General features: G+C 36.5%; 1 protein-coding gene across 1 annotated transcript in view; it reads left to right on the forward strand.

Moving 5' to 3' along the window:
- The window catches only part of WDFY2 (WD repeat and FYVE domain containing 2), a 175,874-nt gene that overhangs the window by 108,914 nt on the left and 53,789 nt on the right, over window positions 1–13,171 (forward strand). The window contains exon 5 of the mRNA XM_058686378.1: window positions 12,399–12,453. Coding sequence (XP_058542361.1) covers window positions 12,399–12,453 — 55 coding nt within the window. The remainder of the gene's footprint in view (window positions 1–12,398; window positions 12,454–13,171) is intronic.

A 13,171-nucleotide genomic window follows, 5' to 3' on the forward strand; every position in this document is an offset into this window, starting at 1 on the left:
AGCTGTCTACTTTGTGATACTTTTACTGGATAGTTAAGGAGATGACACGATTTCTTCTTTTATTCTTACCACATTTGGGCTGAGTTAAGAGTTCCTGTTTATTTTTTGTATGACCTCGCTGGTTGGTTTGAGATGTATTTTTTCTGAGAGGAAAACCTATACAGAGACTGTGATTCAGTTTTCTTTATAAAAATTAGATTTATCAAGCATTAAATCAGTTTATATGCTCTGATACACAACAGGCAAAACAAGGAATCAGTAGCTAATAATCTAATTTTAGAATATATTTCTGTTCCCTAAAGTAATGCTGTATATTAAGAAATGAATCATTGGCAAACTTTCAATTAGCAAGAAACTAAAATATTTTATATATATATATATATATATATATATATATATATATATAATATATATATATATATCGACTATGTATAAGGTACCATGGTTCTGTGAGTAGAATTTTTTAGAATCTATTTCATTGCACCTTAACACTTCATAGGTGAGCAGGTAGGCCACGCTTTGAAGCTGTGTAGCACTCCTTTACTGTAAACTCGTACTGAAGGGTTAGGGCAGCTGTGGGAATAGCAGAGGAGCCAAGCTCATTGCCTTCTAACCTAATTATTATTGATTGCTAAAAAGTTCTTATATTTTGCAGTGGTTGAACATTACTTTGGGAGGGGGGGGAAGAGAGAAGGAAGGAAGGAAGGAAGGAAAGGAGTGAGGGAGGGAAGAAGGGAGGCAGGGAGGTAGGTAGGAAACTGGTTAGGAGATGTACTTGGCCCAGGGTGGGGGCCGCCGCCTTGAAATGTATGTGAAGTTTGGGTATCATTGCAGGGGATGTAGATGCTTTAGTTTCTTCCAGCACGTGGGCCTTACTGTGCCCCTGTCATGCCTGGTACCTTGGGTGGAACTGAAAGCTGCCTCACAGCACCATGGATTATAGTCTGCTGTTCCATCACTGCCTGCATTTCACAGGAGAATCCAGGGCATCCCTGGGAACTTGCGATATGTAGGAGTCTAAGGATGACTAGAAAACCCACACGTTTCATTTTAGTGAAATGAATGACAAAGTACTGTCTGTTGACCTCTAATTTAGACTGACAAAGAGCTGAGTAATGACTTGACTCAGGTGAGATGACCTCTGTAACCAAACAAGAGCCATGGTATCTACTTGACAGATACATTTTTGTAAGCCAATAGAAAGTAATCACCATTCTTGTGAAACATGTCACAGGAGGGTTCAGAATGGCATGTGTATACACAAGCATGAGCCTTCGTGTACATTCTTTAATGACAGGGCATGCTGGCAACTTTTCTTTGCAGTATGATGTTGCCCAAATAAAGTAATACTACCTTCTGATTGATTCATTATGGAAGACCTGGTTTTCATAGGGATTCAAGGAGATAAGGAGGAGTAGAAAAAAGTTCACAAATGCACAAAGAAGCTTAATAGCATTACTCCGTTGTTACTCTTTGCTCCATCCTCAGCCCAAAGCACTGGCCGTTAGCAACATCCCATAACATTGGAACTTAACCAGTCTTGCCATTTTTTTCCTCTTTCCTTAATTTGACCTGAAACACGCCTTTTTTCCTTTCCTTCTAAAACTTAGGAGTAGAATGGTGCTTCACTCTGCCTTTGGAGTTACGACTGTGCTAAACGTCCCATTTAACCAAGTACTCTATCCTATATTGATCACCTCACTATAACTACCACAAATCAAGAATTTTAGTGGATCCACAGTGTGTCTTCAAGAACTGTGGTATCACTATTTTTCAGTGTTAGTCCAAAACCACCACTTATGAATCTGTCTTTTTTCACTCAGAGTCTACCAAGTAATGGGAAACAATCCCATTCTCAGAAGTTAACAACAGAACTCTTAAAAGTGATCTCAAAAAGAAATAGGAAATTTAGTGAAAGAAAATTACAAAAATTTGCTAATGTACATTAAAAAAGGCTTTTAAAGGTCAGTTCTTCTCTTCCTGAGTTTAGAAGGTTTATCGCAATTCCAATCAGAATTCTTAATGTGATCTTTCTTGTTATATAAAAAGATTATTCTAATGATCATTGAGCTACATTTCTTTTTAAGAAGAGAAATTAGGAGACACATAGCCTCTATGTTAACACAGATTTTATATCTGCAGTAATTAAATCATTTTCATTTTGACCCAAGAAGACAATAGGAGGTCAACAGAACAGCGTTAGATAACTCCCAAATGGACCCAATTATATGTAAGAACATTGAATATGGGAAAGAAGACATCACAAGTTAGTCATGGATGGGAGAAGTTACTAAATAAATGGCTTGCTTTTAAGAAAAAGATCGATTTTAATCCTTTTCTCATGTCTTACAAGCAGCTTTGATGTGCAAAGTAAAGCCTTAAAAAAAGAAAAGCAAAAAACTAGAAGTAAATAGAGTAGACATTTATAAACAGTCTCTATCAGGAAGAATGTGTAAGCGTAAAACAATGCAAGTCTCAAAGGCAAATATAACACTTGCATAAAATTCAAAATTTCTTGGTGTAAAAAAAAGATAGGTGCAATTTCAATGAAAATAATAAATTGTTGCTTAAAATATGACCAGAAGGATAATATCTTCAATCAATGAGAAGCATATACAAATAGATAAGAAAAGCACTAAAATTCTATAAATAGCAGAAAAGTCATAAAAGGAAATACTAAGGGCTAATAGACATTTTAATGTGTGAAATTTTTTAAAATTTATTTTTACCTACATAACATTGACTTTATTATATACATGTCAGCCAGCATTGAATAAAATAGGCTGTCTTGTGCATTGATAGAGGGGACATAAACAGGCATTAACTATTTAGAAAAAGTATTGATCATATGTAATAGAGCTTGAGAAGTATCTGTACTTTTATATCAGTAACTCTGTTTCTAGAAAGCCATCCAAAGAAAATAAGCATAAAAAAAGATTGTTTATAATAATAAATATTATTTTAATAATCATTTTTATAATAAAAACATTGGTGTCTTAGAAATGTAATAGGGATTAATTAGATAACATCTTATATGTAGCCTTCCATTGGAATATTAAGTAGCCATTAAACATGTATTTTCAAAAAATATTTGATGTTCATGTGATAATGTTAAAAAGGAGAGCTATAAAACAGAATCAGTGGTATACTGTTCCAATTTAATGTGTTTTTATGTATATAAGAGAAAAGATGGAAAAGCAAAATCATCAAAATATTAACAGTAATTAGCACTGTTTGACAGAACTATAGACTTAATTTTCCTTCCTGATAGTATTCCATTTTAAAATTTTATCTGTATCATATTACTTTTATAATCAGAATAATAAACATTTAAAATGAAGCACATTTCTAAAAATAAAAAGTACACTTCTTTAATACATGTATTTCTGAATGTGATATTCAAGTAGGCAAAAAAAAAAATGAAACTATAGAATATTTGAAAACTATCATCATTTCATTGAATAGGTATACAAGTAGATCTAGAACTTTGGATAAGCTGCATTTTTTTCTAGGACGCCTGGGTGGCTCAGTTGGTTAGGCATCTGACTTCGGCTCATGATCTCACTGTTTGTGGATTCAAGCCCTGCATCAGGCTCTGTGCTACCAGCTCAGACCCAGGAGTCTGCTTCAGATTCTGTCTCCTTCTCTCTCTGTCCCTCTGCCCCCCACCCCCCAGAAAGAAAAAAAAAAAAACATTAGAAAAAAGTTGCATTTTTTCTTATATCTACAGAACATTTACAGAATATCTTGATGAAAAGGAAAATCTTAGTAAATTCTAAAAAGTAAAGATACTATGTTTTCTGAATATAAACCAATAAAGCTAGAAAGTAGCAACAAAAAGATAGCCATAAATATAACTGCTTATTAAGTAAGCATTTTTTCTAAGTAATTTATTCATTTAAAGAGGAAGAAAACATATAAACAATATATTCCTGAAATACACAAAATGCAAAAATTGCTTTAAATGAGAACCACTTTATATATAAACTTATGGAATACAGTCAAATCTGCATTAGAGAATTTTACCTTAAAATATTATTACTTTAAAATAAAAATTTACACATGTGAACCTAAGCATTTAACTTAAGTTATCCAAAAGTGATAAAATAAACCAAAAGAAGGTTGGAAGAGAGAATTCTAAAAATGAGTCCTGAAATTAAAGATGGAGAAAACAAAAGGACAGTAAATGAAGCCAAAAGCTGGGTTTTATTTTTATTTTTATTTTATTTAAACAATTTTTAAACATTTATTTATTATTGAGAGACAGAGACAGAGCATGAGTATGGGAGGGGCAGAGAGAGGAGGAGACACAGAATTTGAAGCAGGCTCCAGGCTCTGAGCTGTCAGAACAGAGCCCAATGTGGGGCTCAAACCCACCAACTGCGAGATCATGACCTGAGCTGAAGTCGGACGCCCAACTGACTGAGCCACCCAAGCACCCCAAAAGCTGGGTTTTAGAAAGTACTGATAAAATAGATAAATTTCTTGGCACATCTCATTAAAGAAAACAAGAAATAAAAAGTATATAATTTGGAGCATGAAGAAAGAGATGTAACATTTTGTGTATATATATATATATATATATATAGCCACTTAGTTCTGCCATAATGCAATGTGTGTTTTTAAAAATCACTGTACTGTATAGAATTGCAATAAAAGTCATAAAAGTCTTAGGGAAAATGAATTTAGGAACACAATACTCAAAAACATTGTTTAAAAAGAAAAAAAACACAACTTAGTGATACATAAAAAATAAAGATGGGACACTCGTAAAAATGTAGCATAGTTTTAGACGTGCTAAATGAGGGAATACATAAACATTATGATAACTGTGGTACTTTATCTTGAAAAAGCCCTGAAGTTTTGTGGAAGTGTGCCTCGGAAGGATTGCAGCTTGTGACTTATTTGAAGTGGTAGGCGGAGGTTATCTGAAGTCAGAAGGCCAAGTTTTAACACCAGATGTAGATAGATGTGGCTCTCAAGGGTTGGTACACTGAAGTAGCAGGTAGATGTTGGAGATCTGTGTGTCTCTGTTTTATGTATTCATACATAGCTTGGTTCAGTTTTTTGGGCTCATCTAGTGTTTCTGGACAAAATTTTGCAAAAGTGACATGAAATTTGAGCTATGCTCAAATTGTTTCCCTAATTTACCAGTCGTGTTGAAACAAACTAACGTTTGTAGTAGAACTGCTTTTCTATGAAAGAGGGTTAAAAAAGCATCAGAGGACAATGTTATATTGTATATATGGTAATATATTTGAACTCTTCAAGGAAGTGGATGATTTTTTAATAAAATATAAATTAATAAATTTGACCCGAAGAGAGATAAGAAAGCTTATGAGACCCATAACTGTACGAGAAAATAGGAAAGTTATTAAAGAGCTGCTATTAAAAAAAAGAACCAGACATTCAGTATTTTATAGCAAAATTCTCTCTAGTTCTTCTATTAAGTTGTTCAATATGTTCCAGAAGTTTTTTAAATTTTTTTACTGTTTATTTATTTTTGAGAGAGAGAGTGTGTGAGCAGGAGAGGGGCAGAGAGGAAGGGAGACAGGCTTTATTCAGACTCTGAGCTGTCAGCACAGAGACTCACACAGGGCTTGAACCCACAAACCATAAGATCACGACTTGAGCCAAAGTCGGATGCTTAACCTACTGAGCCACCCAGGTACCCCAGAAGTTTTTTGTTTTTGTTTTTTAAGGGAAGACTCCTTAATTCATTTCACAAAGGTAGCATTTATTTATTTTATCTAACTCTCATAGAGTACTTACTATATGCCAGGCACTGCTTTAAATGCTTTATAAATATTAACCAAATCCTCACCACAGTCTTATGACTCTCCTTATTACTGTTAAAGAGGTCCTGAGCGGCTTGTCCAAGATCATATAACTAGTACGTGTTTTAGCCAGGATTCAAACCAGACAGTTTGCCTCCAGTACCCAAGCTCTTAACCTAACCACTGTGCTTTGCTGTCTTTAAATGAAAACCTAAGGAAAATAGCTGTCTGTTTCCTCAGCAGCTTTCTGAGTTGTATGAAGCACAGCACTTACATCTGTCTTCCCCAGTGGCTCTTAAAAAGGCTAGATAGTATAATATTCCAGAAAAGGAGGGGAAGCTAAGTTATGATCAAAATTTAAAGCAGGGGAGAAGAGAGCTGGCAGATAAATTCCCTCTCCATCCCTTCCTCCAACAGATTCCTCCAGCATATAAGCCTGATGTTTAAACTCTGCCAGAGACGTCCTGTATGCTAGAGGACCAACTGGGCCTCTTCATGAAACATGGGCCAGCTTGGTGACGGACCACCTAACTTTCTCTGCTTCTCTTTGCTTTTCCTTCACTCACACTGCTGATATTGCACCTGCAAATAAAGCAGTAGCACTTAAGTTTTGCCTCATGTCCTCCTTTTTAAGAAACTAAGCTGTGGTAGGATTTAAGGAGGAAATTCACAGAACAAGAAATGAATATGGCAAATAAACATATAAAAAGTACTCTAGCTCATAAGCAGTTAGGACAATGCATATTAAACCATAGTGAGTTATATTTTTTTGGACATCAATTTGGCAAAAAATGGAAAAGATGATTAATATCCACTGCTGATTACGTATGGGGAAATAGGCTATCATATGAGGGTCAGATGGCAGGGAACTGAAATGCTGCATACTTCCGGAAAGTGAGATCTGGCAGAGTTTATTAAATTATTAAATGTTTATGGGGCGCCTGCATGGCTCAGTGGGTTGAGCGTCCGACTTCAGCTCAGGTCGTGATCTCACAGCTTGTGAGTTCGAGCCCCGTGTCAGGCTCTGTGCTGACAGCTCGGAGCCTGGATCCTGCTTCAGATTCTGTGCCTCCCTCTCTCTCTGCCCCAGCCCACTTGGATTCTGTCTCTGTCTCTCTCAAAAATAAATAAACATTAAAAAAATTAAAAAAATATATTAAGTGTTTATAATCTTTGAGCCAGCAATCTTTTCAACATGTACATTAATTCATATGTTTATACATGCAAAGGCATTTCTTGCTATATTGTTACAATAGTAATATATAGAAGACAAATAGAATGTCCATTTAACAGGGAGTACATGAATAAAGTATGGCGTATTCATGTTTTGGAGTACTAGACAGCCACCAGAAAGAATAAATTAGAACCATGTGTTTTGCCCTGGAAAGATAGCTCTGATGTATTATAAACGAAAACAGCAAATTGTAAAGTAATGTCTATTGTGTGACCCTATGTTTGTGCAATAAAACAAACAAAAAGCCCTATATGTATATGTATTTGCATGTGTTAACATAAAGGTAAAAGAGAAAGAAAGATGTAAAAGGAGATACCAGACTATTAACTCTGGTTTCCTTAAAGGGATGAGATAGAAGGTGGAGATAATTACTGACTTTTTACTTATACATAACAGAGTTGTTTGATCTGTTACAGTGAACATTAAAAACAATTAAGTATGGGGAGAAATCAGAAGCTTTCCCACTAAAATCAGGTTTAAGGCAAGGATGACCCCCTCACCATTCTTTTTCAGTGTTGTACTGGAAGTTCTAGCTGATGCAGTAAGATAAGAAAAAGAAAATAAAAGATATACTGATTGGGAAGAAAATAAAAGATATACTGATTGGGAAGAAAAAAATAAAACTCTTTGTAGATGGCGTGATTGCCTACGTAGAAAAATCTAAGAAATGTTGACAAAAAAATTGACCAAAAAACCTCCTGGAACTAATAAACAATTATATTAAAGCTGCAGGATGCAAAGTTAATATATGAAGGTCAGTTGTTTATTATATACCAGTAATGAACAATGAGGGTCTTGGAATGGAATTTGAAATTAAAAACAGTACCATTTACATTAGCACCCCCCAAAATGAAATACTTTGGTATACATCTAACAAAATATGTACAAGGTCTATATGAGGTGAACCACAAAACTCTGATGAGTAAAATTTTTAAAAAACTGAAATAAATGGAGGGAGATCCATGTTTGCAGATAGGAAGACCCAATATTGTCAAGATGTCAGTTCTTCCCAACTTGATCCATCCATTCAGTGCAGTGCCAACCAAAATCCCAACAAGTTATTTTATAGATATCGACAAACGGATTCTAAAGTTTATATGGAGAGGAAAAAGACCCAGAATAGCCAGCACGATATTGGAGAAGAACAAAGTTGGGGGATTGACACTGCCTATCTTTAAGACTTACTGTACAGCTATAGTAATCAAGATAGTCAGTGTGGGTGGAAGGGCAGACAAATAGGTCAGTGGAGCAGAATAAAGATCTCAGAAATAGACCCTCATAAATAAAGTCAACTGAGGAGCAAAGGCAATACAATGGAGAAAAAAAGTATAGTCTTTTCAACAAATCTTGCTGGAACAACTGGATATCCACGTGTGAAAAACAGATAGAGACACAGACCTTATACCCTTTACAAAAACTAACTCAGAATAGATCACAGACCCTAAATGCAAAATGCAAAACTGTAAAACTCCTGGAAGGTAACATAGGAGAAAGTTCAGAAGACTTTGAGTTTGGTGATGACTTTTTTTTTTTTTTAATGTTTATTTATTTTTGAGAGAGACAGACAGAATGTGAGCAGGCATGGGCAGAGAGAGATGGAGACACAGAATCTGAAGCAGGCTCCAGCCTCTGAGCTGTCAGTACAGAGCCTGATGCAGGGCTCTAACCCACGAGCTGTGAGATCATGACCTGAGCTGAAGTCAGACACTCAACTGACTGAGCCACCCAGGCGCCCCTGGTGATGACTTTTCAGGTATTATGCCTTAGGTATGATCCATGAAAGCAAGAATTGATAAACTATGCTTCATTAAAATGAAACATTTCTTCTCTGCAAAACACACTGCCAAGGGAATAAAAAGACAAGCCACAGAATGGGAGAAAATATTTGCAGAAGATATATTTGATAAAAGGAGTTATCCAAAATATATGAAGAACTAAAACTCAACAATAAGAGATGAACAATGAGCCAAAGACCTTAATGGACACCTCACCAAAGAAGATCTACAGACGGCAAGGCATATGAAAGATGCTCCACTTCCTGAGTCATCAGAGAAAGGCAAATTAAAATTAGATACCACCACAGCTGTTGGAGCGGCCACAATCCAGAGCGCTGATAGCACCAAATGATTCCAACGATGTGGAACAGCAGGAGCTCTCCTGAATCGCTAATGGAAATGCACAATGGTACAGCCTCTTGGGAAAACAGTTTGGTCGTTCTTCTAAAACTAAACACACTCTTACCATACAGCCCAGCAATCCTTACTACTTATCCAAAGGAATGGAAGACTTACGTCCACACAAAAACCTGCACACAGATGTATATAGCAGCTTTATCGATGATTAACAAAATTTAGAGGCAACCAACGTGTCCTTCTGTACATGAAAGGATAAATAAACTGTGGTACAGCCAGTCAATGGAAGATTATTCAGGGCTAGAAAGAAATGAGCTATCAGGCCATAAAAACACATGGAGGAAACTTAAGTGCATGCTGCTCAGTAAAAGAAACCAATTTGAAAAGGCTGCATACTGTGTGATTCAAAGTGTATGACAGTCTGGAAAGGATGAATCTTTGGAGACCGTGAAAAGATCAGTGATGCCAGGGATTGGGTGGGAAGAGAAAAGATGAATAGGCAGAGCACCGGGGATTTTTAGGGCAGTGGAAATAACTCAGCATGACACTAAAATAGTGGACACATGTTAGTATACATTTATCAAAGATCACAGGATTTACAATACCAAGAGGGAACCCTACGGCAGGGTTCACTGTGGACTTTGGGTGGTGATAATGATGTGTCAATATAGATTCATCAGTTATCATAAATGTACCACTCTGGTGTGGGATGTTAATGGGGGAGATTATTTGGAGGGGAGCAGGGAGTATGTGAGAAATCTCCGTACCTTCCTCTCAATTTTGCTGTGAATTTACAAACGCTCTGAAAAAAGTAAGTATCTGAGAAAAAAGTTAGGATGATAGATATGTGGTCAGTTGAATGTAAAGAGGGGAAAATAGAAGGATGGATAAAACATTTTTTTTAAATGTGCACATCGTTGATCTACTGAGCTCTGGTTGGGCAAACCTAAGAAAATAATTTAAGCCACAGCCATACTTGCATATTATACTGTTAGTGAGTGTTAATAGATAAAATCTTTTAAAAAGTCAATTTGACGGGGTGTCTGGGTGGCTGTCAGTTGAGCCTCCAATTCTTGATTTTGGTCCAAATCATGATCCCAGGGTTGTAGGATGGAGCCCCATGTAGGGCTCCACGCTGAACGTGGAGCCTGTTTAAGATTCTCTCTTGGGGCTCCTGGGCGGCTCAGTGAGTTAGGCGTCCAACTTTGGCTCAGGTCATGATCTCACAGTTGGTGGGTTCGAGCCCCGTGTCAGGCTCTGTGCTGACAGCTCAGAGCCTGGAGCCTGCTTCAGATTCTGTGTCTGCCTCTCTCTCTGCCCCTCCTGCACTCACACTCTTTCTCTCTCTCTCAAAAATAAACATTAAAAAAATAAAATAGGCTGTTTCTTTGATCAAAAAAAAAAAAAAAAGAATGAAAGAAGGCTGACAAAATCTCGCCAATTTTCTCCACGATTGTGTGTTGCTATTTTCATAAGAAAAACAAATGAACAAAAAATTAAGTTTACTGGCAATTGTAAAAATTGTAAAAAAAAAAATTTAAGTGAACTGGTAATTGTGTTGTGTATGCTAATTCTAATACGTTGATTCTAAATACAGATCTGCATCAAGTGGGTTTCATTTTATATCCTGCCTTGTTGCGAAAGGAATGGAGTTACCTTTGGCTCAAACCGGAGAACCATTTCAGTATAATCAAAGTAACACATGAGCTCTATGAACTTAGTAAACACTTGCCTAGGTCATGATGGTCTTTAATAAATCTATTTAGTGTGTGTGTGAGGAAACTTGGGGACCTCTAAAGCAGGAGGCTCAGGAGCAAGCTACTCTTGGTTGTGATGGAGGGCGGTTAAGAATTGCTGTGTAGACGTGTACCCACCTTCCTTACCCCCACCGTTAGCTTCTCACGGGAGAATGACTTTACTACTTAGCCTCCTCTCTTCCATTGTGAGTCTGACTCTTCAGAAATGAGAAATGAGTAGAGTGCTACTTCTTGAAGGAATAACTGATAGGAATTAAAAAGTGACAAGTTGAATAATGTTTTTACTTAGAAAATCATGGTGAAGAAAATCCATTTTGTAGCTAAACTTCTTAAGGAGGGATAGGGTAGAAAAGTGAACACTCAAAGGAATTTTGATACGTCCTGTATTCTGTCATATCTGTCACCTCATGCTTACCTTTGTGGCATCTCTCACAAAGACAATAAAATAATATTTTCTTCTAAAAAGTTACACTGTATCAACTCAGTAAATACCCAGATAGCAATTAAGGAGTTTATACATCTGTCCGCCCACACGCCTTTCTTTAAGTCATCAAGAGAAGATTCTGGAATCCTCCAAATGTTTTGAACAGATTCATTGTTCTGTTTCTAAGCTCAGACGAAGGCATCAATTTATTATTCTTTGCAGCTTTCCTTATGTTTGACAACTTACTCTTTAAGAGTATATGGGTATTTGCATTTGAAAGACTCAAAACCTGGCTGAGGCTTATAAACACTTGATTAGTTTCTACATATAGGTCATTGTATATGTAGATGCTTAGGTGAAGTGTACACACACACACACACACACACACTCACTCACCCACTTGTGTTTTAGGTGTCCTCACAAAGAGTGTATTCAGTGTGTTGTATAGAAACTATTTTTGAGTAAATTGATCTCCAGATTAATCTCATCAGATTAGGGAGATGCCTTTCACGTATCTGTTTGATGGATATTTATTGATTTCTTAATGCACCGAGACACTGTGCCATGTACCATAGGGATATGGGCACGAATCAGATGCAGCCTTGAGAAGCTTGTTGTGAAGAAAAATAAGTTACTGATATTAGAAACAGAATCCTTAAAATACCCGATTTGTCTCTCTAGTACAAGATTGGCATCTCTTTGCTCACTGGCCAGAGCCCTGCAGATCTTCAGCTGTGGCACTATTGAGAAAAAAGTACTTGGAATCAGGGTAATCTTCAAAATTGACTAGTGTCAAGACTCTGAACTTGATCCAGTTTTCTTCTCATACATAAGTAAAAAAAAAAAAAGAAAAAAAATGAACTTCAGCATTAAAAGATAACAGTTATAACTACATTGGATCATAATTATGATTGCTACTTTTAAAGGCATACAAAAATGCTGAGTTGATTGGCAAAATACTAATGTTAGATGTAATTCTGTGCTTATGTTTCTTTATACCATCTAGTTTTATCGAAACATAATTATTCCCGTAAAGAATTTCTTTTTGCTTGATATTTTTCTTCTCTTTTACAGGAATTTATTTTATCAGAAGATTATAACAAGATGACTCCTGTGAAAAACTATCAAGGTAGGAATGAGAGAGTGGTGTTTTTACCTAGACTTTGAAATGTTTCTTGATGGCTTCACTTTACAATATTCATGGGGAACAAAACAAAGCAATCCTTTGAGGTGAATATTGTCCTAGTCTTTAGGTTCCTCAAAAAATTAAAAATAGATCTACCCTATGACCCAGCAATAGCACTGCTAGGAATTTACCCAAGGGATACAGGAGTGCTGATGCATAGGGGCACTTGTACCCCCATGTTTATAGCAGCACTTGCAACAATAACCAAATTATAGAAAGACCCTAAATGTCCATCAGCTGATGAATGGATAAAGAAACTGTGGTTTATATACACAATGGAATTCTACGTGGCAAGAGAAAGAATGAAATACGGCCTTTTGTAGCAACGTGGATGGAACTGGAGAGTGTTATGCTAAGTGAAATAAGTCATACAGAGAAAGACAGATACCATATGTTTTCACTCTTATGTGGATCCTGAGAAACTTAACAGAAGACCATGGGGGAGGGGAAGGGGAAAAACAAAGAGAGGGAGGGGGGCAAACCATAAGAGACTCTTTAAAACACTGAGAATAAACTGAGGGTTGATGGGGGGTGGGAGGGAGGGGAAAGTGGGTGATGGGCATTGAGGAGGGCACCTGTTGGGATGAGCACTGGGTGTTGTATGGAAACCAATCTGACAATAAATTTCATATTAAGAAAGAAGGAAAGGAAGGAAGGAAGG

This window comes from Neofelis nebulosa, chromosome 1 (assembly GCF_028018385.1).
Source record: "Neofelis nebulosa isolate mNeoNeb1 chromosome 1, mNeoNeb1.pri, whole genome shotgun sequence".
Taxonomy (NCBI): domain Eukaryota; kingdom Metazoa; phylum Chordata; class Mammalia; order Carnivora; family Felidae; genus Neofelis; species Neofelis nebulosa.